The following is a 26,335-nucleotide window of genomic DNA, read 5'->3' on the forward strand; positions in this document are numbered from 1 at the left end:
TGGTGACAGCAGAACATCGTACAATCAGTGTTACCAGGCAATTGCAGACAGTACATACACATAGCCATGAAAATAAATACATCAAAACTAAATATGTGAAACTGTTCCATTAGCATAACTAACAGCTGAAATGTAACATAACAAATCAACACATGTGCTGCAACATTTGGTATCATTCTCAAGCTTGCCTTTTAAGGCTGCAGAAAAATTATACTTGTTTTCATTGGAACACTGTAAAGAGTCAAGCTGCAACCAATCTACAGAGTCTGCTTACGGAAGGGATGCCTTCCCAAATTCTGCACTCACCTTTGGCACAAGAAGACAGTCACTCCAAATACTCCTAAGAGAATGTGAATCAGATTCACATGAAACATTGTCATATATATTTTACTATTTATTACAGAAAGAGACATGCAGAGACAGAGAGAGTGTTCCATATGTGTGTTGCCGTCTTCCTGTTAGAAACAAGAACAAACCTTGATTTCTGTGTATCTGCTACTCATTGTTTCATTTGTTAGGCATTGCTATCTCAGCTTTATGATAGAGTAATAAAATGCTTTCCAAGGTACATATGCATTCACCTGGGGAAAGAAACTACAGTGAGAATGAAATCTGATGGATAAGAATAATGACAAATACTGGTAATCATCCAGGAACATACACAGTTATTCACTGTAAACATATGCACATGAGTGTAAAAAAATTTGAAAATAAAACCGATAAAGAAACATAAAATGTTGAGATTTAATTTTTTAAAAAGTTATGTAGAATTAGAAAATTTAATACAGTTGTCAGAAATACAATATTTTAATGCTAGAATCAATTTAGATAAAGGGAGTCTTCCTTACTGTGGACTTTTAGGGTCAGATACAAGATTTATGTTAGTGGGAAGTGATGATGGAGGTTAAGGCAGTTTAGCCTCTCTGTTTAACACCAGCCAGTGCTTTGCATGCTTCCATCATATGATGCTGCCAAGCAGCTGCACAAGGCACTCATTTAGATCAGAACAATATCCATTCCTTTGGGCAGCAGTACAAAGCGCTTGGACTTAAATCTTTCTCACATTTCTTGCTTCACTCCAGTCATTCTGAAATTGCTTATCAAAGCCTTCTCATCTGGGGATGAATTCACACCAGAACCCAAGGCCTGTACAATCCCTGATTTGGAAAGTCATAAAATGAAGCCAAAGTCTTAATCTGAATTTTCTAAGCGTTTTCTATAATCAGGTTTGTGCAATTGTAAGTAATTCCAATATGCAAACTGACCAAATTTCCAGATAACGTTTTGGGTTCCATCCATCACATATTTACATTTATAGGAGAATTTATAGCTGACATGTAGAAAAAATCTTGTGTTTTTCAGTAGGAACAAAAACTGAATCAACAGAGTTTGATATGCACTTAATGTCATGCTTCAGATTTTTGTATGAATTTGTTAACCTGTAAGTTCACTTAATGTAATTTTTCCTGCTCATCCTTAGGAGAGTGACCTACACAGTCAATCTCCTAAGGGATAACAGTTTCAATATTCCACTGAGAATGAGAAAACCTCAGGAATTCCATGACACGGGAATAAAAAGAGGCTATGATTATTACCTTTTATAAAATGTGTCTTTCAAACTGCATTTCCCAGTGTTGAAGGCTGTGAACAGACACTTTTCTTCTTTTTTGTCGTGTCTAGAACTCTTCTCAGTTGTTTTTCCTGCAGTCCTTGCAATTGAATCTGTGCAGGTCTACAGATGCACCTCAACTCCGATGCAAGGGACAGAGGGATAAAAGCTACTATTCATTTCTCTGCCAGCTGCAAGTGCATGCATTCACTTACTTGGTCAAATACCATTGCAATGGATTCTTACAAGAATTTAAGTAAAAAGATGCTAAATCCTCTGAAACTGTAAATGTGCATCCTTCAAATGAAGAGACCATGATTACACCACTGAGCGTCCGGTTCTTTGAGTCTGGAAAAGTGCATTCCTCTAGCTAGCTTAATCATCTCTAAATTTTTGCTTCATGTGTATTGCCAGCCCTAACTATTGGTTCTGGAGACAAATATCTGTCCTTATTATGTTCTGATTTTGTATGTGAAATTATAAAAAACTGGGAGCAGCTCTGCAGGTAGAGCAGCCTACAAAGACAGTACCTAATGTGGCAATATATTACAACAGTGCTCATGTGAGCAGATTGTCCATAGCTTTTGGTCAACACTTCTTAGTCTGGACAATTTCTGACTTTGTAGGCTGATATTTTTTTGCCATCTCTAAAGAAGAGTATCAAATATACTCAATGTAACAAAATCATAAGGGAAGGGAATTTCAGCCAAGAAATTAGTGGAGTGTTGTTTTTATTTTATTCTTAAAACTATGCTCAAATGATTACTTAGTTAAGGAACCAGGTTAATTTGTGCTGAAATATTGAGGACAATTTTTTCAAGCTTTTTACTAATTTACAGATCCCTTGTGTGGTAAGTTGTAACAGGTAGAGCAATGTAGTCTTAATGACAACTGAAATGGTTAACCCTTTTTAAAAAGGCTATTTTTAAAGATAGCACATCTTGATATAATTGCCCTTCTTGCCCTTCTAATTTGGCTAATTTTATACATTAAATGTTTTGGATCAGACTTAACATGATTTAACTGAAACTTTCCTAGTGTTAGGGTTCTTCAAAGTAACTTTCAACTTTTGAAATCACTGTGACTCTAATTAAAGCTGTTAAATTTAAATGTTCTTAGGGATTTACTGACAGGGGTTTAATTTAGGATAAATATGGTCTAGCTTTCAGATAAGACTCTTCCTATGGATGTTCTATTTCTCTTACACCTTGCACCTGCGTATCGTCACTGCACTGATAACAATAGGCACAGTAGGCACAAACCATTTTTGTTTGCAAATGTAGAAATGTGGAAAGAGTGTAGAATCCTGCATACACAATAAACACAGTAATCATAACAAGAGCTAACTGGGGGATGGATGTCAGCCATCGTAGCCCTGTATTCCTCAGTGACCTAACACCAGGAGAATCTAAAGAGTTTGTTTCAAATTATAAAGGTCCAAAATAATGGGGATATACTCTATTACTGTTGCTGTTTGAAAGAGAGAGTCTAATAAATCAACATTGAATTTAAAACAAACAGATACATAGTTATTTAATGTACTCAGACATTCTCCCCTTGTGCTTGAAATCTAAGCACACCAGTGTTTTATTACTGCTTGAACACAGAGTAAACATATTATTTTCTTCTCATCTATTGCTTTGTACATCTGCTAGTTACAGCTGGATTTTAGCAAAATAGGAAAAATGAGAATTATAAGAATTCTAAATTCTTCATTGTCAAACCTATGTGATAATAAATAGTGAAAATGGACTTGTCAGTGCTATCCTAGAGAAAAATTCTGACTTGTGCTTCTAATCTGGTCCCTGACTGTATGTTTGAAATATAGGTAGACTCTCACAATATGAAGAAGAGAAAATATTTATAAGGATATGAAATATATTTTGGCAACATCTTTTTTTACTTGAGTTTCTAGCTGAAGTCAGAATCATGAAGTTTTAGAAAGCTATTATGGAATATCCTCTTCCAAGAGATATTCCTGGGAAAGAAGGTGTTTTGCTCTGAGTTTTCTATGTTCATTTTCATAACATCATTAACAAAAAATTTAGAAAACAAGAGTTTTACATAGGGGGCAGTATTAAAAATAAAATTACTCTGTGCTTCAAGGGTGAGCTGTTAGAGAGAAGGAAATATCCTCCAGGTTCAGTTTTCTGCTCCTTGTACATGTTGAATGGCAAACTCTGTGCTTCAGATAAGAAGCATATTGTGAGTCTTGTTTTGGTAAGGGCTTAGACCTTAGCTGTGCAGTGGTATCTCCTGCATGGATCCTGTACAGTAATAAGAGTTTCACCATTGTCAAAAAATTATCAAAGAGAACCTCCACACGGAATTAAATAGTATCATTTTTCATTAATTTTAAACTCAAATTTGCAAATTACATCTCTTAGAAGAAGTAACACACTTTCACTAATTGGCCCAGCACATATTCTGCAAAACAAGAGTGTGACTTCATGAGGAGTTCAGTTGGTGTAATATTTGGTTATCTGAATCTACATATCAGCCAAATATATCCAAGTGAAAATTGCATTAACCATTTTAATGAGTAAGTGTAAAAATGGCAGGGGGATTCATTATGTCAGTAACTGAATTTTGGACTAATACTAGTTCTGAACATACAGCATGACAGTGGGGGACATGTATGCATTAATTCTCTCCTTCAGGGGTCTGTGACCATTGAAATGTATGATGGCTAAGATACAGTTTTCTTCTGTTTTATTGTAGTTCCTTTATGCAACTTATATTGCTCCATCTGCCAGTATGGACACTGGACTTCATCAGAATAAGAAAAATACAATTTATCACAAAATTGACCCAGCTTTTGAGGACCTTTTTGACCCAGCAGAAGAACATATTCTCAGTGTTCTTCTGGAACCATGGGTGAAAATGGTGGAAGAAGACAAATACACTTACAGAAAGGTAATATCTGGATGACATAATGAAAAAATCTTAGGGAAGAAAATCACAAGATCATTCATATGCAACCCTGTTGTATTTATACTCCGAAAGAGAGAAGTATTACAAGATGTTTTACTTACTCCTTTCTATCCTGATATGTAGAAATAGGCTGAGCTTCTTGCGGAGAGCAGACTTCTCATCTGAAAGGAAGGTGTGGGCATCATAGACTTCTTGGCCTGTGAATTGGGGAGAAACACATCTTGCTATGGTAAAATTTATCTTTGCACTCAGGAAGTTTCGTGTTTATGCAATCATACCTTTGATCAGAAATAATTTTTCTATGATGGATTGCCCACAAACACTCTGTATTTTTAATGATAAGCACATAGTAAGGTGTTTTTTTAGAGCGTCAGTGCAGTGACAGTAGATATTTCTGGTGCTTAGAATTCAAGTGCAGCTACTGCTTAGCATAGAGGAAATGTGATATAGTGATTCAGCTGTATTTGCCCCAAACACTTTTTAGATTGCTGCTCTAAAAAAGTGTCTCAGAGGCATATTCAGTTCTAATCCCAAAATGTTCTGAAAGCGTGAATTGAGCATGCTCATGGAGGTGAGAGGAGATGGCTGTAATCCTGACTGTGCTTCTGACAAATAACAAGAAGAAATGGTGATGACAGTGGTGGATACTGTGGCTCTCTGTTCTTTGTAAACTTACCTACAAGTTGCTAGCTGTAGGTCAAACTCCTTCTGGGTGCCACAATATGAGAAAGATACAAAGCTATTGGAAAGTGTCCAGAGGAGGGCTATGAAGGTGGTGAAGGGCCTTGGGGGGAAGCCTATGAGGCCTGAGGCCACTTGTTCAGCCTGGAGAGGAAGAGACTGAGGTGATCTACAGGCACCAGTCTCTTCTCTGTGGTGGCCACAGGACCCAAGGGAATGGCCCAAAGTTGTGTCAGGGGAGGTTTAGGTTGGATATTAGGAAAAAGTTCTTTCACCCACAGGGTGGCTGGGCACTGGACCAGGCTCCCCAGGCCAAGCACTAAGCCTGACAGAGTACAAGAAGTGCTTGGACAATGCTCTTGGGCACATGGTGTAACTCTTGGGGATGGTGCTGTGCAGGATCAGGAGCTGACTCAATGATTCTTGTAGGTCCCTTTAACTCAGGATACTCTGTGATTCTAATTTCAAGTCTTTAGCATCTCTCTCTTGGATATAGAAGGAGAAACAGTGGAAAATCAGGAGAGAGAGGGCAGGAAGTTAGTTCTTGTTCCTGTTTTTCTTCACTATGACCTTAGATGAAGCATCTCCAATTTATAGGAAATATCATCACTAACTGCTGATACTTCTGTCGGCTTGTAATTCCCACATTGCCCCCTGCAAAATATTTTGAAATCTCCTTTTGCAGAAGTTTTGTAGTACAGTCTATTTTTGGTTCTATTTCATGCATGAATGTAAGAACAACTAGATGAATTGATACCTAAAATCAAAGTTGAGAATGGTCTTTTAGCCAGTATTAAACATTTAAGAATGGAGTATAAGAACAGAAAAGAGAATACAGCCATTTCCAGCACTTTGCAACCAAGAAAGTTCACAGAACAGAGGTCTTATCCATATTCTTGATTTTAATAGTCTTTGATGAGATTTTTTTCCCCCGTGGCTTTCTGTAAAATGTATCTCGAGTGATGTATCTTCAGCCTCACTGTAGGAGTGGGTTTCATGCTTTAGTCATGCAATAGGAGAAAAAAAATGCATATCTTGATTTGTTTGCAAACGCCTCCCTGATAATTTCACCTGGTACCCTAGTTTTGTGTATCACAAGGAACAAGTGAACAATTATTATCTTGTCCTATTCTCAATGTTGTTATGCTTTTACAAGTTTCTGTTATATTCCACTTCAATTAGATCATCTTGAAATTCAAGAATTCTAGACACTTTGACCTCTCCTCCTACAAAAGGTGTTCCATACCTTTGTTGCACTTATTGCCCTATCTGTATGTGTTATTTCATATTCTTTTGATGAGATGAAAGCAATACTCAAAGTCTGGATACACTAAGGATTATCCAGTGGCAGAACCATGTTTTCTGTTGTGTTCTTTGTCCATTCCTAATTGTCCCTATCATTCTAATTGCCTTTTGACTCCTGGTGAACTTTGAGTAGATCTGCAAAATGTAAGCTAATAGCCATCTGCAATGATTCCAAGATTTCCTTCCCAAGTAATAACTACTAATGGAAAGCCCTATTTTGGAGCTCACTGGAATGACTTAATGTTTATTATCGTTGAATTTAGCTGGCCTTTTATCACGCAGATGCTAAAGTGTCCTGCTATCCTGCAGCTTTTCACAGTCAATTTAATTTTTTGCTTCGTGGAATCATCTTGCAAACTTTGTTGTCTCCTCACTCACCTCCTTTTCCAGATAGTTTCTGAATGTTTAAAAAACAACCTCAGTGCAGGTCCCTGTGAGACTCCAATAGGAACCCCACCCCATAATGAAAGTTATTTATTTCTTTGGTTTTGATTTTCTACCTTCTAGTTAATTCACAAGGGGACTTTCCCTCTCATCCTGTGATAACATAATATCCTTTAGAAGTTTTGAAACTTTGAGAAACTTAGTGAAATGAAATATAGTAATCCAAACACATCTGTAAAATATTTTCTTTGCTTTTCAATGTCTTTTCTAACCTTTCAGATAAATTATTTTTTCTAAACTATTTCAGCTATAATTCTTTATGACCTGCAGTGCACCTTGGAATTGATTGATACTTTTCATGAATCTGAAATTTTATGTAATTTCTATCAGTCTAGTTTTAGTCTTTTGTAATTGTGTATTTTCTGTGCATACTATCTGTAAGAGTTGTCTAGTGTCTATTGCTGGTCCTCACTAAGTCAAATCATCAGCACAGCCTAGAGTTCTCATACACTGTTTTTTTATTAAAAAAACTGCTTTAGAGCTCTCTGTTTTAGAGAGTCTGCTTTAGAGCTCTCTGTTTTCACTGCTTCTAGTGAAAAGTAAGAATTGAAGAGATATACTTTTCCTTTCAGTTAATATGCGTGTCAGTTTATATCTCCTTGAGTTAACCACAGGATAATCTATTGTCCTTTCAGTTTGGAGGATGTGTTACTTTGCAAGTGAGGTTACGTGCACACTTCTCAGTGCTCTAATAGCACAAAGATCTAAATCCGAGCATGAAAAAACAATGAAATCCTTTTGACTGCACAATACAAGTGTTTGTGAAGAGTTATAATCTACAGACATAAAACAGCCTGTTCTAGGAGGCACTAGAGTCTCTTTGTACTAGGTGCAGGCTGATAGTTAGGCACACTCCTTCCCAAGCACAAAGACAACGTCTGCTTTGTATTTTGTTCAGTCCCTGGCTCTACTCTTCCCCTTTGTTCTACTCTATATCAGGACATATTTGGCCCGTAATGAAACAAGATATTGTATCAAGAATTAGGTGAGTCCAAAATTGTATATTTGGGACATGTTCAATATATATATATTTTTTTTTTCTTTAAATGAAACATGAAATCAAGAGAGTTTCTTTTTACTGTTGACTCTCATTCTGCCTCTATCTGCTTTCTCTTTAAACTTTATGAAAAATGTTCTGAATTATTATTTTACTATTTAATTTTAAACTATATTTTCTTTTAAGGGAAAAAATAGCCCAAAGCACTTTATAACAATGGAATAAAGTTACATCGAGCTTGAAGACATTCAGATAACACAGTAATTAGTGTGGTATTCACATTTAGTTGAAAGTATCATGAAAATTAATCTAAATATTCTCATCTCTCTCTGGCACATAAACACTTGTATAAGATAATCACAGCTCTCTAATCTTTGTAATGGGCATGCAGATCAGTGTAAGGCATTGGCTTGATTTTGCTAAATATCCTAAAGTCTGCATTGAAATGGTTTAGTCAGCCAGGAGGGTCACCAAATATCTCTTTCACAGTTACTGATTGTTTGTACATAACATGAAGAACTGCACTAGTTACATACAGCTTCTAATTAAGTTAAAAAATGCCAACTTCATGAATTCGAATCACACAGAGTTAATAATTTAAGAAAGGGGACAAGACTGAAAGTCAGAAAGCTTTCATCTTTATTGTTTAGATATTTTAACATCTTTCTCATCTTAAATTTCTGTTTCTCCAAATCTGTGGCACTCTGTCTTCTTGACGTTTCCCATTGAGAGTCCCAGTTTCAAGAAATGTTTTTTGCTTCTCAGTGGCAGTTTGACGTACAATTTGCTGGTATAGGCAATCAGGTACGTCTGGCCCAACATACACCATATAATATATGCACAATATACATGATATATTATGTACACATTAAAATTTAGCAATTTTTAAAATCAAAGTTATTTGCCCAAAGTTATAGTTAGGTTATTTAGTAGTATTCCATAGAAATCTGCATCTGATCCTACACACATGGGAAAAGTTTGTTCTACCAGAGCTATTGATAGAATATTTTGTCACAAGAATGTGACTTCTTGTGTCTTCTAAACATCAGTCTCATTACTGGCAAATGTATTCTTTTCTATATACTGTTACTGGCAAAGTGCCCATGTAGTTCTCCATCTTTCTATAATGTGTACTGTTGGGGTGATACAATATATTATTTTTATTAGGTGGAGTTGGTGGAAGAAACTCAACAGCTGGACTCCGTGTACTTTAGAGAGCTCCAGGCTTTGCATCAAGTGAGCAGTTCCAAGAAGGATGAGGTAAGATAAGTACCTACTAACAAAAACAAACCCTTTCTCTGTCAGAGAGGGTTCACACTTTGAGTATCAGCAATGAAAAGCTGACCAGATGCTAGTTTGGAGAAGCAAATAGTCTGATTTCTACCATTCATTTTGGGGACTGATTGACAGCCATTGTGTTGATTAGATACACAGGTCTGTCATTTCCATCAACATCAGACCTAAAGTCTGTGGAATGTGTTTTGGGCCCCTACTCTTGAGTAAATGCCTCCATTTCAAGTGAATTACAGGTATACATTGTATTATTTGATTATGGAACCTGCAGACACTGATATGCTTAAGCAAACATAAAAGTAAAGCTTACTAGGAGCTGGAGCCTTAACTCAATTAATTTTCTTAGTGATTAGAAAGCTATTTTTCAAAGATAGGTTATCTAATGTAAGGATTATTAGGCTGAGCAAAATACAGAGGTGAAAAAACAGTTATGCAAGCAAATAATTTCTTCCCTCAGAGTACTGTTGCTGGCACGGGGGCTCTCAAAGAAGATCAGCGCTTGCATCAAGCTCCCAAAGAATTGGCAGGTCCTAATCTGTCTGACCTGATCCATGACAAAGAGAAGTTAGAACAGTTCCAGGCTTTTCTTAATAAGCATTCTGCTAGGTACGTTTCTTAATTATTATTTTTTTACCTGTTTCTAAGTTCAGAAGAAATATTTGCTTATGATCTTGGCTATCTAAATGTTGACAGATTTTAGTCTTTTAAAAAATGTTTTTGCATATTTATGAAACACACAGACACATTGTTCAGACAACTGAATTGTCTTAACATGTTTGGGGTAAAAATTCTCCTGTCAAAACATATTTGTATTACAGTTCTGCTTTCAGTTTCTGCTTTGATTAATGGCAAACCCCTGACTAGAACAACTAGCCTATAATGAGTAAAATTTTCTCTTTTTTAGTACGGATTCAATTTAGTACATTTTAAAAATTAAAGCTGGTTATTATAAAAATGTACAAATAGAAAACAGGCATGTTATTCTCCTAGTGTGACAGCAACCACAGTTTTATGTTTGCTGAACAGATTTAAATACTAGCTTGTAGAAGATACAATCTTAGGCAGGGTCTCTGAAAAGGTGAGCCTTGTTTGTTTTAAAAGTAAGATCTGAACAGAAACTGACACTTTTTCTTTTGTCTTTAAATTGTCACTTTCTTCCTTTAATCGGGCTTCACATGAGTTGATGCTCGGTATATTGGCTGTTGATTCTAGTCAAGCACTGCTATTGCTTTACATTGAATATTGGTCAGCTTTTTCAAAACTGCCCAGAAAAGGGCATCTGGCACAAAACTCCTCTGGCCAATGTCATCAATGTCATCGCTTCTGCTTATCATCACATAGGTTCTCTTTGTAATGAGAGAGAAATATACACTTCTGGACCCAATATTCCTAATTCTGAAGGTAAAATCTAAAACCAATTTGGATGGATCATTCCTAAGATTACTGACTACAAAAGGACTGAAGATAATGAGTTCTGATGGAACTTCTTATGGTGTAGCTGCCTATAGTCTAGTGACTCCTGAGTTAGTTGTCTAGAGCAGCGATCTCCAAACTTCTTGCTCATGCATCTCATCAGTAAAAACTTTTTGAGCATGGAACCCTAGTGTGTATATAAATATAAATTTTATACATTATATACATGTGCTATTAAAGTTTTAATATTTTCTTCCTGCCCCTTAACAAATGGTCTTGTACACCCCCTTCACACATTGCAGCTCAGAGACCACTAGTCTTGAGTTCCTCTCTAAGTGGGGAAATGGTAGGGATCAGCAAATAACAGGTCATGGACAGGTACGCTGAATTACCTCTGGTATTTCCTGCTTTGTTAATCACAGACAAGTCCCATCTTAAGTGGTAGAGTCAGGCAGAGAAATGTTTAATTTATGGAGCTTTTCTATTTTTTTTTTAATAAACCTTCATAATGAAGAAAAACATTTGAAAAAGTCTCACAAAAGTGTTTTAGGGCTGAGTCCAGACCTGTTACTCTGGAGTCCAGCTGGCATGCTACAGTAAAGTTGCTTAATGATACTATAAGCTGAAGGGATCCTAGAACTAATGCAGTCTGGAAGCTTTCAGAAAAAATCAGCGAACATGTCATTTGCCTTTTCACCAAAACTTATGGTTCTGATAATGTCCAATTGTAAGTGATCCAAGTTTCAGGAAGCACAGGCTGCTGAGTACCTGTGCACAAATTCTGGTAAGAAACTAAACAAAGCTCCATTAATTAATACTTTGTTAAATATATAGGATATAGTCACACAATTGTATGACAATTTGTGTTACTTCGGGTTAGTGAATTACCGCATGTTAGTCTCGTCAGGCTAATTGACTATGGATGTGCTTCTGATCCAGTATGCCAGGATAAGCCACCACTAAATGGTTTATCTAACACACTTGAAGATTATATATTTTACTTTTTAAAAAGAAGATGCACATATTTGGTCGGTTGTCATAGGTAGATGCCAAGGAGTTACACCATAAACCACAGTAATTTGGATCACTTGCATTTGGGTGAACTTAGTCATGTTGTGATGAACTAGCAAATGAAAGAATTTCAGTCTCAATAGAACTTACAGTTCTGTAAGGATCTCAAAAGACTTTTGAAAGGAGAACATCTGCTCTTAAATCAGTCAGATGCTTTTGAACATTCTACTCAGAGATTAATGTTTTGAAAAAGCCAGTTATTAACCAAATAGAAAACTGAAACAGATTTGTCTGAATTCAGTGTTTCATATTTCCTGCTGCAGATACAGTGAATGCACTCACTAAAATGTTCATATAACTTCAGCTAATAAGATACTGTCAGAAAACAGTCAAATAAATTAAATTGAAATTGTAGATATGTCATTTACTCTGTTGTCTGGTTTAGAGAACAAAACCAGATTTTATGAAAACAAACTTAAATTTATATTGTACACTCAAATCTTATGAACAATATATAGATTGAGAATTGCATCATTGATATGATTTGTCACTGACTATGAATAATGAAATAAATAGTAGAATTAGCATATTACGAGAAAGCAGCCCACAAAAAGCCTTAGAAACAAATTTTGCTATTGACTGTTTTTATCTGCTCAGCTGCAGACTGACTTAAACTCTAGCACTTCACATGGGGCAGGAAGGGGGTGATTTCTTGGGCTGATGTTCCCAGCTGGAATCCCTGCTCCTTTCTCAGGCAATATAACAAGGAGGCAGAGCAGGAGGAGCCAACTCGTCTCTCAGGGGCTCACAGCCTCAGTACTGATTCAAATTCTCATCCATTTCACTCTTCATTCTCTCTGTGAGCTCTGCATGACAGTTCTGGTCCGCAGTCCCTGCTGGATTTAGCAGTGGCATATTGAGGAGGTTACTCCTCTCAGGGTACCCCCAGATGGCACCCTAAGTGAGATTGCTAAGATGTAAGTTTGCTCTGCCTGTTCAGCAAGTACCATGGTCTCAGCAGATGGTACTAGCAGAGAAATAATGACATGAAATTTCGGCCCAATCTGACCTGGTATATAGGTCTTGAATACTTTGGTATCGTATGGTTGTGGTTAAACTAATTACTGCTTAGAATGTTGATGAAATTAACTCAATATTGAAATAACATTCTGTTTAAATTTGTTTGTAGCATGGATCTCATGTGCTGGCTAGATATTGAAGAGTTCAGAAAGATGCACCAAAAGGATAAAGAAAAAAGTGATGAAAAATCTAAAGACATTAAAACCAAGTACTTAAACAACAAGTACTTCTTTGGACCAAACAGTCCAGCTAACAGAGAACAACAAGAAAAGGTAGCAGTTACAGAGCCATTCATAAAGAACAGTCACTGTGACTATGATAAAAATCCACAAGTGGGTCTGCTCCAGCTTTTCCCCAAGCTATCTCCTCAAATCTTACCTATATTTTTGGCCAGAAATATGGTTCTATTCTGGTTGTATAGGTCCCTTCCTTCCTGTTCAGGCTTTTCCTCCCTACCTCTTAAAGAGTATCTCTCCTGAACTGTGATCTGAGGCCACAGCCAGAGTATGCCCAAAACAGCTCAGAAAAAGTGTAAAAATGACTTTCAGGCACAGTGACTTGTTCCAGCTTTCTATTTTAGCATGTCAGTAAAGCCACAGACAGCAAGTCTGAGCTGTGGTGTTCTGATATATCTTGATACTTAGGCAATTTACTTGGTCAAGCTGGGGTATTATTCACCAGAGTCTGTATCCTATTATAGGTAGGGACAAATGTAATCTGTTCCCTTTTATGAAAAGTACATGTGAGCCTTGGGTAAGCATGCATTAAGTGCTTTGCTTACAGTTAAGCTCATGCTTTGCTAAATCAAGGATGTAGAGAGATAAAGGACTTTTGGTATACACAAACGTTTATGTCATGTGTTATTGTATTTGGATTGCTTAGCTAATGCATTCAGGTGGAGGAAGGAGACAAAGCCTTCATGATCAACTTTCGGCAGCAGTTCTCCTAGAAGTTCAGCAATGCGTCCAGAAGAGATTAGAAAAACAATGGCTGCCATTGTTCCTGGCAGATGAACACCATGGGGCAGAGGAACAAGCAAAGGTAATTTTTTAACAACAGCAACAAATACAGGCATTGTTTTTTGTTTGGCTCATAATTTACCATTGGAATAGAAAGGTTCAGAGGAAAAGCAGCCCATAATTTACTTTCAGTTACATTGAAAGAGATGCTGTAGCATGTACAGGTTGAAACATTTATCTTGGTAAGTGTGAAGGCAGTACATCGGCTTAGTTCAGCTCACAGTATTATTGTTAGATACCAAATCTGAAGCAGCTGGTGTTAGCTCTGCTGCCATCCAGGCTGCCAGGAGAGTGACCTAATTTTTGCTGTGCTGCTACACTCTCCCTATGCCATTTTGCCTTAGCCTTGCAGTTGCACGCTGAAGAAACACTGCTTTGTGTAAAGGATTTTCCCAAGGGGACCAGAACACAAGCAAATGAGTGAGCTTCCCATGCCATAATTCTTTTTCTTATGCTGTCCACATTCTCCCATCTGGAGCTGCAGTGCCTGTAGAATAAACTTCAGGACTTGTGAAATTCTGCTGAGTAGGGAGGTTAACTGCTACGAGCCTTGCTGCAATTGGTTACTTCAGATAGTTGCCATAAAGCTGGGAGTGAGGAGCCTTTCACTCCTGCTGGTTCATTAGAAAGACTGAAGAATGGGCAGAGCTAACATCTGCCTTTTATCAGTGTCTCTGTGGCTGTGATCCATGTAAGGGGGTCATCCTGATGGTGACAGAGGCAAAGAGTTGGTGATTTGCCCTTCCACAACAGCTCTGACATGTGATTGTCATAGCAGAAGGAAACTTCAAAGTTCAACGAAGCAGCCACATATACAACTGCATTGATTCATGAAACTTGTTTTCTATCATCTTTGTAACATCATGAAGGTAGTCAGAAGTGTCAGAAGTGCATGTAAACTGAATCTTTTCCATTGATTCAGAGCACTAAGCAATCTGAAAAGTATAGGTTTTAATAAGAAAAACTGTAATTTTAACAATTATTATGTTAATTAAATTTTAAAAAGTCCTAACCCTCTGCCTTTTTTAAGCTGAACTCTGCCTCCTTTACAAGCCCTAGCAGAAGACCAATAAGGCTAAGCTGCTTCCAGGTCTGGAAGCTAACTCATGCCTCTTTTTGCACCTGCTGCACTGTGTTAGCAGGGAGATTAGCCCAAGTAGTTTAGAAAATGCTGTATTCAACTCAAAAAAAAAAACAGTTTCAGGAAAGACATACTTCTAATGAGCTTTTAGTCTTTCCCTAACTCCATTTATGTCCAATTGCTCTTTTCTCTTTCTTATTGAAAATTCAGAGGATGAAAAGATTCTTTGAAGAAAGTATTTTAGAAGAAGTGAAACCAGATGACATTCTCCACTGGCTTTTTATTTCACAGTGACAAAACAGTGTGGGCATGCTATGTAGTCCTTATTCAGGAAACCTGCCCTTTATTTGAGGTGTAATTTAGCTACAAAGAAGTTGCAGGATCAAGTCTGTGTTTCTGATACAGCTGTACAAAGGAACTAAAATGATTTCATACTAAAAAAAAATCAAACCCAAAATTTATTCCTCAAATAAGTGGTCCCTCAGAACATTATGGGTAGAGTAAACTCCTCCACCAGTGGAGTGCATAGTTTGACTGTTATTGCCTCTTCTCTGATTCCCCTGTCTTAATGAGCAGGTGCTCATTTATAGCTGAAGAACGGACATCATTCTGTGCAAGTCCACAATGAGTTTCAGACATAAAATCCATAAGAAGACATATAAGTTATTCTACCACTGGGATCTTAATAATTAAAAGGCTAACAAAAAAAAAATATTCAAAAATAGAATAATAATCTTGCGTTCAGCTGCAGATAAGGGACATAACTGAACATCTTTCACACAAAGACCAGCAAAAGACAACCAGGATGTGGGAGGCGAGTGAAATTTACTATGTCTCCTGTGTCTGCACATTCACAGTCTTTTTCCTTTGGACCTTGCGCACTCTTCACAATTTCCCTGTTGACAGTGTGTAGCCCAAATGTAATGCTGTTAAAAGCAATCATGACTGTACTGGTTAGAGTGGACTGATTATTCACATTACTCCTGAATTTAGCTCCCTGCTGGATGTTCATGGTAAATTTCTCTCCCTTTCTATCTGGAGAGGTCATACTTGAAAATAAAGGTCTCTTGTCCTGGGCTTTGGAGCACTATTAACACTCCTTAAACTAATATTGTACCTTTAATTCACATTTATCTGTATTTTGCATGCAGTGGACTTATTTGGACAAGCTGTTCATTCCAGCATCTGGTAGTTTATTTATTATTGCAAGTGGATTACGTGCAGACACAAAAGGGAATGTGAAGTATGCAGCAGAGTGGGCAGGTTTAATCATATCTCACAGTATCTGTTTCATTTAGAATTGTATTTTAATCTCACAGCACTGAGATAATATCGAATTTAAACTTTTTAAACCTTTGTAATAATAGATTTCATCAGATGTTTGCCAGTTTTTTTCCTCTTGAAGAGCAGTGAACTTTTTGTGATTGCCAGCATACAAGTTGTGTACATTTGTTCAGTTGAACTTTTATTGTCTGTTGAAATCAAACTAGAGACCCGGTCACCAATTATCCATGCAAACCATCAGCACAAAAGGGATCCAAAGTGCATGTGGGTTCTGTTAACTGAGTTTTCCCTTTGTCTGTTTGTCAGGAAGATGGTAATTCTTCATGTTCTGCTTCAAGGTTTTTGACCCATAAAATAAGCAGTGTTTATATACTGGTATAGGGATGGAAACAACATTTTGTTCTTCCCTTCATGAATATGCCCTAGAAATAATTTTTCTCAAAAGTTCCCTAAATTCTGGTCACAGGGAATAGAACAGGTTTGGAGAATTGGAGAAGGGCTGAGAAGATCCAACCCTACTGCCTAAATTGAGCTAACTTTATTTTCACCAAAGGACCCTCTGGACAGCCACCACCTTCCTTGCCAGAGTAGGCTGTCACCCCTGGCAGGCTCTGTGACAGGACACTGAGCATAATCCCTGTTTTTGAGATAAGTTGCAGAAACCCTTTCAGCTTAGGATCGGGTTAGATTTCCAGGACTTTTGGCAACAACTGGAAATGTTTCTGACTGATTCTCACCATTGAACAGCACTCCACCCCTCCAGGACTTGAAGAGTTTTAAACCACATTTAGAAGATAGTTTTTGTTCATCCATCTGATAACAAAAGGGGGTTGTTTGGCTTGCTGTTCAGCAACAGCACGAGAACTGTTTGTTCAGGAAGGCAGGCCAGCATGAACTTCAGTTCAAACAAACTGTCCCTGCATAAGCCATCTTTCTTTCTCCACCCTTTCCTGGCTGCCTACTGTTCTGTGCTTGGCAGCATGAGGATTTCCAAAATGTCTCAATGACTTTATTTTACTACTGGTAGCTTTATTTCACGGAGAACAAACTCTCTGGCTTCTGTGGGTGATTTCAAACCTCATTTTGTTGGTGAGATCCCTGTCAGAAGCATTTTACAACTTCAAGTTATGTGGTTTGTGTGTTCCTTTTCCTTTGTTGTTTGTTAGCATAAAACTCAAACTGTTCTCTAGAAAAGTAGCCCATTACCATAATCAATAACAAGAGCTGTTTCTATACTTTGTAGTATGCAGTCATATGGTCTAAATCATTGTCAGTCATTTCCTCTCCATCACAACTTCCAAAAAATGTTCCCCAAACCAAACTGGGAAAAAAAAAAAGGAAAGGAAGAAATGAAACCTTGCCACATTTTATTGTATCCATGTCATAAACTCATAAACTACTGAAAGTTAGGGTCAGTGCAAAGATAAGAATCAGACAGTTTATACTAACTAATGCCTTTGTTATTGCTTTTTGAAACAAAGTTTATTTGGTGCATCTATTTCTTCTTTTGACAGCATGTGGACAATAAGAGTGCTTCTTCATCTAGTGAAATTATTGCTTTCCGCAAGGTGCTGTTGGATCCAGTGACAGCAAATCTGTTTCAACGCTTTGTGGCACTGAAGGGAGACCTCCTGGGGAACGGAGTGCTCTTTTGGCAAGAGGTGCAAAAGTATAAGGTATGGCGGTAAAATGGAGCAAAGGGAATAGCATTCAGTTTGTAAGCAAATGCATCCATTCTTGCATATTAGGAGAATTTTAACAAAAATATCTATAGGCATTCTGTTGTTCATAGTAAAGCCTCTTTCACTGTTTAAACTGGCTTTTTTTTTTGTCAGTGAAAATACTCACTTCTTAAGAGTAGCTATTCTTGACTCAAATGCATTATCCCAGTATTTCTTTATGCTTCTTCAAACTGTAGTATTCTGAGTCTCTGAAGGAACACTGCTATCTTGCTAAGGCCCAGAGTTTGGTATACATCTGTTGAGCAGTAGAAATATGCAAGCATTAAAATGTTTATTCTGTCTTTACAGCTGCTATCTGAATTTGGTAATTTCTCAAAAATGAAAGATAATTTGAAAATTCAGTCAAATCTACAGATGAAAAGATGGTATCTACCAAAAACACCTATATGTACAATGTAGATTGCAGCTCCCTTACACTTTGTAGAATCAAATTTGACTTGAGCTGAGCTTGGGACCAAAGTGAAATGTGATGGGAAAAGTCACTGGGGATTACGTCTCTCCCAAATATATGTAGTTTTGTGAAGTTGCTTGTGTGGGTTGAAACACAATGGAAAACCTCTGCAGTTAAACTTTAAAGCACACTGCAGCCTCCTAGGAATATCCTGGACAGAAGGCAGGGACAGATCTTTCATGTATTCCTCATTCCTTTTGCCTCTGGGATATTCCTGATGCAAAAGTGCTACCAGAGTGCAGAACCTCTCCTGGGCTCCTGAACATAGCCTATGTGGACGTGGCAGGCAGGGAGCATGAGATTATCCAACATGCTCAGAAACTGGGCTGTAAACACCGTTGCTGTTGCAGTAGCACTTGGAGATCCACTGCAGGCATGTGGGTGTACTTTCACTATTTAATTTTATGAATTTGAATTTGGCGTCTGCTTTAGAAGCTGAAGCTCCTTTTCCCAGGGGACAATCTCTCTTCCCCACAATGGCTCTGATCCCCAGGCAAGGGATCGCTGGCTGAAATGCTCTCTGGGGGTGCTGCTGTCTTTCTCATGGTTACAGAGTGACTAGATTAAAACTCTGGTATGAAGGCACCTGGTGTTCCATGACATAAACCCTTTTTGAGATATTTGAAGTTTTTTTGAGACTTGTGATTCTTCATTGCTACATTATGGAGGACATGAAAACTTTCTGCAAATTAATGTGCAGCGTGGTCTTAACTCTTTTCTTTGTAGAATTGCTCTCTAAAGAAAGCCTTCATTGTTTTTTGTGCCACCCGCTTTCCTGCATTTATGTTAATTTTATTTGTCTTGTTATCCCGGAAAAGTAGAATCTGACCATATTTCTCCATGCATGCAATTTGTCATGGTTGGCAGTTGTAGAAGCAAAGGGCTGGAGTAGTAGGAGTGTTGTGGGTCAGGCTGAACTGCAGGAATATTGCCAAAGGCGTGGGCAGCACTTTGTACAGTGCATACTTGTATTGTCTGAGCCCTATCATGCCATCAGTTTAGACAGAACTCCCTTTAGCTGTCAATGACTGCATCGCTCCCCTTAACCCATCAGGCTGGAGACATATCTTGGGACAATCCAAAACCAAGTTTTTTTTTTTTTTAACAAATATGAAGGAACATAATTCTGTGGATCATTTCCATCTGGTTATCTATGCTCAGTCTCATCTCTCTTCATATCATATGACTTGTCTTCCCTCTTACTACAGCTCTCTGCCTTCTAAGCTAGATGAGCAAAGAAAGCCATAATATATATTCTTAGGATATACTGAATATGTTTTTGCATTGCCTTACTTTCTTTATTATAGTTGTTATAATTATTTTTTTTTCCTTCCCAAAGCTAAAAATATTCATAACAAAGCAAGCCAACTCTTTCACATACCTCATTTCTGGTTAAAAGTAATGGTTTTAATTTCTTTGCAAAGTAAATAAATAGCCTTCTATACCAAAACTGAATTCAGATTCTTCATTTAAAGAGCTGTCTTCCTGAAAACTCTTGGGTGCTCATTGTGTCTCTAAGATATATGTGATAGTCTTCTAAGTGTCATATAAATTTCTTGAAATGCATGGACAAAGGGAAAGTTCATGTTTCAAAGTGTTGGAAGGACACTCTTTGAATAATTTTTCCTTCATGTCAAAGTCCAATGGTGGCATCGTTGGGGTGTCAAAATGCAGTAATAACAGGCTTTACAAGAACAATAGGATCACATTTAAAAAGTAGAAAACCCCAGTGTTCCTTTGAGTCCTGTAAGTTCAGGTTAGTTTTGTATTCTATAGTGTACAGAGTTATTTCAAACCCTGAGGTTTTGGGAAATTAGAAAATCTTAATGAATGGTGAAAGTAGAAGATTTCAAGAAATGGAAGATTGTACTGGTAGCTGACATTGCTCCCTCTTGTGACAACATTCCTGGTTAGAATATCTTGTACCATCTAAATATTTCCCCTCTTTTATTGGAGCACTTAAAACATTTCTTTATCTTTTAGTTACCATGGCCATGAAAGTCATAGCAGGCTCATTGTGAAAATCAGTGCATTTCACACTTGTAGATGTGTTTCTCTTTTCAGAAATGTCTCCTATTTGCCAGTAATGCACTTAAAATTTACGCTGTTCCATCCAAACATACAGGCAGAGATTATCACCTAAAAGCAATGATTGCTATGTATCTGCATTTGCAAACCAGAAGCCCCATGCATGTCTGAAGTATGGTTTTGACCATGCACATTTACCAAAAGTATTTTGCCCTGCATACTGAAAAAAAATTATTGTATAATTATTTTTGTTTGACTCTTTGATCACTGGTGCCCTGTAAAAGTTCTTGCCTGTGTCTCTCTCCATTTGACTGAAAATTATATTTTTAATCTTTCAGGACTTGTGCCATTCTCATTGTGCTGATGCCATAATTCAGAGAAAGATCACAGCTATTATTGACTGCTTTATTAATTCTGCCATACCCCCAGCTTTGCAGATTGACATCCCACCTGAACAAGCAAAGAAGATTGTGGAGCGTAGGAAAGAACTAGGACCTTATATTTTTAGAGAGGCACAGGTAAGAAGCCGAGTGAATCTGTAATAGATCTGGCTAGGGACTGAGTGCCTGATTTTAAGAACAGTCTTTGTTGCTTACGTGACAGCTAGGACTCCACACACAAGCCTGGGCTTGAAGGAGAAAGCTATAGTCATATATTTCAATTAATGTAAGGTGGAGATGGGAGAAAGTCTTCAGATATATACTGCTCAATAAAGAAAATCTCTGACAGCTAGCTGATCCTAGAAAGGTGTTATCCAGGTCTGTGTTACGAATTCTGGCAGTAGAAATGAATTCTGTCTATGTTCTTAATTGCTTGTTCTTCACCAGTTGATTTATGTCACAGAAGTAATTTGTAGTTAGAAAATATGTGGTTTTCATGTTTTATGAAAAGTGCAGATGTGAGTAAAGCACAAAGACAGCTTAACTTGCTGAATGTCTTTCCCTCCTTTATTATAGAAAGTGTGTATTAAATGGCTGTAGACAATTTTCTCTCTGATCTTTCTATTAATCAGGTTGAATAGGAATTTTGGACGCTTTACTACAGACTTATTATTTTCTTATCCCTTGACACTGCCTTGTCTTATCTTCTAAGTCCAAGAAAAGTATTTGTTTTTCTTTTCCTATATAATTGCCACCAACACCTTTAGACATCAACTGTGAGTCCATAAAGTGTTTGGATGACAAGAGATGAATGATTTGTCAGAGAAAAGGGTACATATAGGTCCTAAGAGAAAGAGAAGTCTCATTTCATCCTGTGTAAAACCCAGTGAAGTCCAGAAGTGTGGAACAAAACCAAAAACCAAAGCAAGAACTAGGCCAAAAAGCTGTGACTGGAACCCGACTGTGGCTCACATGTTACTTTCAAGCCTCTTGAGCCAGAAGCAGTGAGCATGCTTGGCTCCTTTGAAGCAGGTTTCTCAATGCAAATTAAACATCTAAATAAATTGAAAAATGTGAGCCTTAGTACGTGCAGCAACAGAATTCACTGAGCCCCTCTATTTGCTTTTCTAAAATTGTTTTTCTTATTCTAGTTCAAAAACGACCCTGTGAGAGATTATATCATTTAAAAATTATCCAAGATTTGCTCATAGATCTGTAATGTGGTTTAAGAGCCTTTCCAGAGGCAAAAAAGTATTTCCTTTCTCTTAAGGAGGGGGAAAAAGCCCTCTCCCTAATGAACTGAATATTTGAAATACTTGAGCAGAACAGTGGTGCAAAAGCAATTCTACTGGTGTATATTTTATCAAGAATACTTGTAAAAAGTGATGGATGTTTTCATTAATGCAAACAATTGTTTAGGGAAATATAAAAAAAGAAAGTGCCTTTTAACTGTGTTTCAGGAAGATTTCTCACCAGTAATAAACACACTGATGAAAAGCATGTGCCGAGAAAAGCTGGGCTGAAATGTCAGGACAGAGTACGTGGGAGGAACAAGGCTGTGTGTTCAAAAAAAATAGTTATCTCATTCTGCATTTTATTTTACAGTCAACTGTTTCCTTAATACGATCAAGATTGACTTTATTTTCTTCCTGCGCAGATGAGTATTTTTGCTCTTCTGTTTAAATTTTGGCCAGAATTTTGTAAGTTCCAAAGCAATCCGGATAGTGACAAAATTCTAGTTGCCTTGGAGAAAAAAGAGGAAAAAGAGATGCAAAAGATGGAAGGGATAACAGCAAAGGTAAGGCTCGTAAAGTTTCAGGTGACCTGAATAACATGAGCAAAGATACATAAAATAAAATATCCCTTTCCTAGCCTGATCCAAACCTACCTAATCTTGTTAGAGTTCACGCTTTACACACAACCCAGTCCTAAGGTGATTAGTTCCCAATTCTGCCAATACATATACATATGTTTGACTTGAAGCAGGTGAGTGAATGGAATACTCCTTTCATTATTAACCATAGGAAAAAATGTATTTTAGTCACCTTTTGTGCCAAGGGAAGACCGAAAAAGAAGGCTGCATTAAGAACAATAAATATGTGTATAGTCCACGTGTACTGTGGGCTACTGCAGACCTGTTTGCACTTTCATGATGTATTGTCTTATATTAGAATTTACGTTCTGGACCACAACTGAAATCAAACCAAACCCAAACCAAAATTGATTTAATATCTATTTTCCAGAAGGACCATTTGAAAATCCTGCATATTATTAAAATAATATTTATGTGGTAATCCCTTTGCATAATCTTTGCCTTTTCTTGAATATTTCTCATCTGAGAAAGTGAAATTGTTAGACTGTTCACAGGGAGTTTCCAGACAGTTTCAGCGCATTAACAAAACCGTGACCTCTACAATGGAATGCTTGTTTGTAAAATTGTTTTTCTTGGATTTTTAAAATTAAAATATAGTGGACTTCTTTTTCTATTGATTATAGGCTTTGAAAAAGTTTATTTTTTATTAAATAAAATTGTTTGGCAAGCTTTGAGGAGAGAACATTCTTTTAAGGGCAGAGAAATTACTGGACTTGCAAACTATAATAAGTAGCATTACAAAGACCTTTCGTATTCTAAATACCATGTAGATGTATTGAGATGTTCCACGTCATATGAAGCACACAGGTATCTGGACAGATAGAGACATAGGCCCATAAGAACATATATACATTGTTATTCTTCTTTATGCACTTGAAAGCTGAGGACCAGTGAAGCATTACTCAGGGCCACACACCAATGTCAAGGGAAGTCTAAAATCCAAGAACTCATCTTACTTTCTCCAAAGCACAATGTCTCCATTTACATACGTCTGCCAAGGCCATTGGCAATACTTATAGTGCAAGAATGCAGTATTTCAAAGTAATAAACTTTTGCATTTTTACTTATTTTCCATCTGTTTGTTGCCTGTCTATGAGATTTCTGATTAAGATCAAGGAATAAATAGCAAATCTTAGGCAGGAGGGCAAAAGCTCTGCAGCTTAGTAAACAGCTTGTAGACTATTCTTCTCCTCACAAAAAAAACCCAAAAAAACAAAAAAACAAAAAAAACCCCAAAAAAACCCAAAACAAATAAAACCAGTAAACCAATTACCTTTTAAAATCTCTTAAAAGAATGGGTGCAACACATAATTTTTTCCAATATTTTAAACATTCTTTTCCCTTTCTGGTATTGTTTAAAGAATTTGCCATTTCCTGTTTTTTTGCCTGAGATTTCTGTCCTCTCGGTGATAACATAATTCAAATGATGCAGTATCCCTGAAGGATACTGATAAGATTCATCTAACATGAGAGCAACAGCAGGTTCACTTGTTGGCTTGTGGAAGGTGATGATTTCTTGGCAATGAAAATAAGGACTGTGTTCCTCTGCCCCACCAGGCTCATTGGACAAGAGCAAAGCTCTGGCAAGGGTTAGAAACAGCTTTTTTTTATGTATATCTCCTCTCCACCCCACAAATCAGTTGCTATTTTGGGTTTATGTCAAACAGCGCAATCATAGTCCTAGGGGAGGAATGTGCTTTCTTCTTCCTTTACACATGTGTCCCCGGGGCACTGAATCTACCTGTGCTCACCTCAGTTTTAGAACTGAACAGATAAGAGTTGGACTTTCATGTAGTATAGTGGAAAAAAATGGGCAGACAAGGAGCTTTTCACTGAGCAATGATGCATAACTTGGTATTGTTTGACTATCTCAATTTTTTTGTGTGCCTATTTGTTATTTAAGGGACAAATTCTACCAAAGGCATCCTAGCAATGGACTTTTTCCTTTGTTAGCTGCTAGATGCACATGCCACATACTTTCAAATATATGTCACGTTTTGCAGACTGCCTTGATGCCAGTACTAGTATTTTGTTATATACATGATTGCATTTTATCTCCAAAATAGATTTTAGATTTTTTTTGCTTTCAAGTGAACAAAATAGCTTTAAAATTTTAGCTTTAACTTCCATTGTAGATTTGTACCTACTCTTTCCATGTCCTTAGCAAAGAAAGCCATCAACATTATTTTCCTTTTCCATGTTTCTCCTATGTCTCTTAGAAATAAGCTTATTTGTTAGTAAGTGGTGTAATGGCATGGGATCTAAATCCACTATAATATTGTTTAATTTATTTTGAGAAGTCATTTTTAAAGACCTTGCTTAATTCATCATTCTCATTGAGAGAGCCAGCAAACATAAACTGCAGTGCAGTAGTATTCACAATGCCTCTGTGTTTGCATTGGCATCCCCATTCCACCAACTGAGTGTGCCACAGAAGTTACTGAGCCTGTTTCTGCAGAGATCAGCATCACACTGCCTGGGCAGTTCTGTACCCAAAAGTCTCTTACAGTCGATGGGTTCACAGGACAGTGGGAATTATCAGGAAGGAAAAGGCACTTTGGGAGCAAGGAAACGAGACAGTGTGATCCTTTTCCAGATCTTTCAGGGACTTACTAAGTGACTTTGGGAACGATTTGATCCCCTTTTTTTTCTCACTTTCTCACTTGGAACATGGGAGGGTTATATTACTCAGCTCTTGGAGAGAGCTCTTTGTGACATCAAATATGGTTGATGATTATAAAGAGTTTTGGGATCATCAGACCGAATGTGCAAAAGTGAAACAAACCAACATGAAAATGATCAACAGTTAATCACCAGAGCAGTTTGCCAAGGGTTACAATGCCTTGTTCTTCACTGTAGATTGTACATTGCCTGCTTTCCTAACTTGTATACTGTAGTTCATACACAGCTACTGGACCAAGCTGGAATTAATCATGACAAATCCTACATTCTACATTTATACCTGAGACCAAATCAGAGGTTCACAATGTCCTCTCTGTCCTTAAAATATGTTCTGTTGCAGATCTGCCCTGTCACCTAGCTATATTTTGGAGCAGGTATTGAATCTGAAAGAAAGATGGTCTGCAAGAATGTAGAGGACAGGGAACATGAACTAGAACAAAGAAATGCTTTAAAAAAGCAGCTGCTACTTTAAAATACGCTCAGCATGATGAATTATGAAACTAAGAATTACAAAACATTACTGCAAATGACACTATCTCATTTCCAATGATCTTTTTTTGGTTCCTCAGACTTTGCTTTTTACTTCAGCTCTGTAACTATTGTTCACATCTAATTATGAGGTTTTTTTACAGGGTAAAGAAGCGGGGAAAAAACTCATTAATTTGGCTCAACTTAAGTCCTTGACTCAACCCAAGTCCTTGACTCATCCTGAACCCTTGACTCAGCTTAAGCCCTTGACTCAACTGCCAAGGAGTGTTTTGCTAGATGAGCTTGATGTGAAGAGAAGATCATCAACACCTTTAGCACCTACAGAAGGACATGGGAGGAAGGTAAATAATACATGTTTCTACAGATGTCTTTGAAGAGAGATAAAATGATCTTTGGAAAATGGGAAGGGGGAGTTTGCTTTTGAATACTGCTGTCAGATGGTTCTTCAACAACTGTTCATTCTTCTACAATTAGCTTTGCTGTTGTAATTTTACCTACCTTACAGGTGATTTTTTTTGTTCTTTATTAATTTTTTTTTC

General features: G+C 37.2%; 1 protein-coding gene across 3 annotated transcripts in view; it reads left to right on the plus strand.

Moving 5' to 3' along the window:
- RGS22 (regulator of G protein signaling 22) overlaps nt 1–26,335 on the plus strand; it is a 60,683-nt gene that overhangs the window by 29,916 nt on the left and 4,432 nt on the right. For 2 of the 3 annotated variants that reach the window (XM_068183928.1, XM_068183949.1), the window contains 9 exons: nt 4,331–4,525; nt 9,138–9,230; nt 9,721–9,869; nt 12,877–13,039; nt 13,650–13,808; nt 17,666–17,827; nt 20,711–20,890; nt 22,410–22,550; nt 25,940–26,137. In XM_068183928.1, the coding sequence (XP_068040029.1) occupies nt 4,331–4,525; nt 9,138–9,230; nt 9,721–9,869; nt 12,877–13,039; nt 13,650–13,808; nt 17,666–17,827; nt 20,711–20,890; nt 22,410–22,550; nt 25,940–26,137 (1,440 nt within the window). The remainder of the gene's footprint in view (nt 1–4,330; nt 4,526–9,137; nt 9,231–9,720; nt 9,870–12,876; nt 13,040–13,649; nt 13,809–17,665; nt 17,828–20,710; nt 20,891–22,409; nt 22,551–25,939; nt 26,138–26,335) is intronic. The other variant, XM_068183939.1, reaches the window with a different exon arrangement.

This window comes from Anomalospiza imberbis, chromosome 1 (assembly GCF_031753505.1).
Source record: "Anomalospiza imberbis isolate Cuckoo-Finch-1a 21T00152 chromosome 1, ASM3175350v1, whole genome shotgun sequence".
Taxonomy (NCBI): Eukaryota; Metazoa; Chordata; class Aves; order Passeriformes; family Viduidae; genus Anomalospiza; species Anomalospiza imberbis.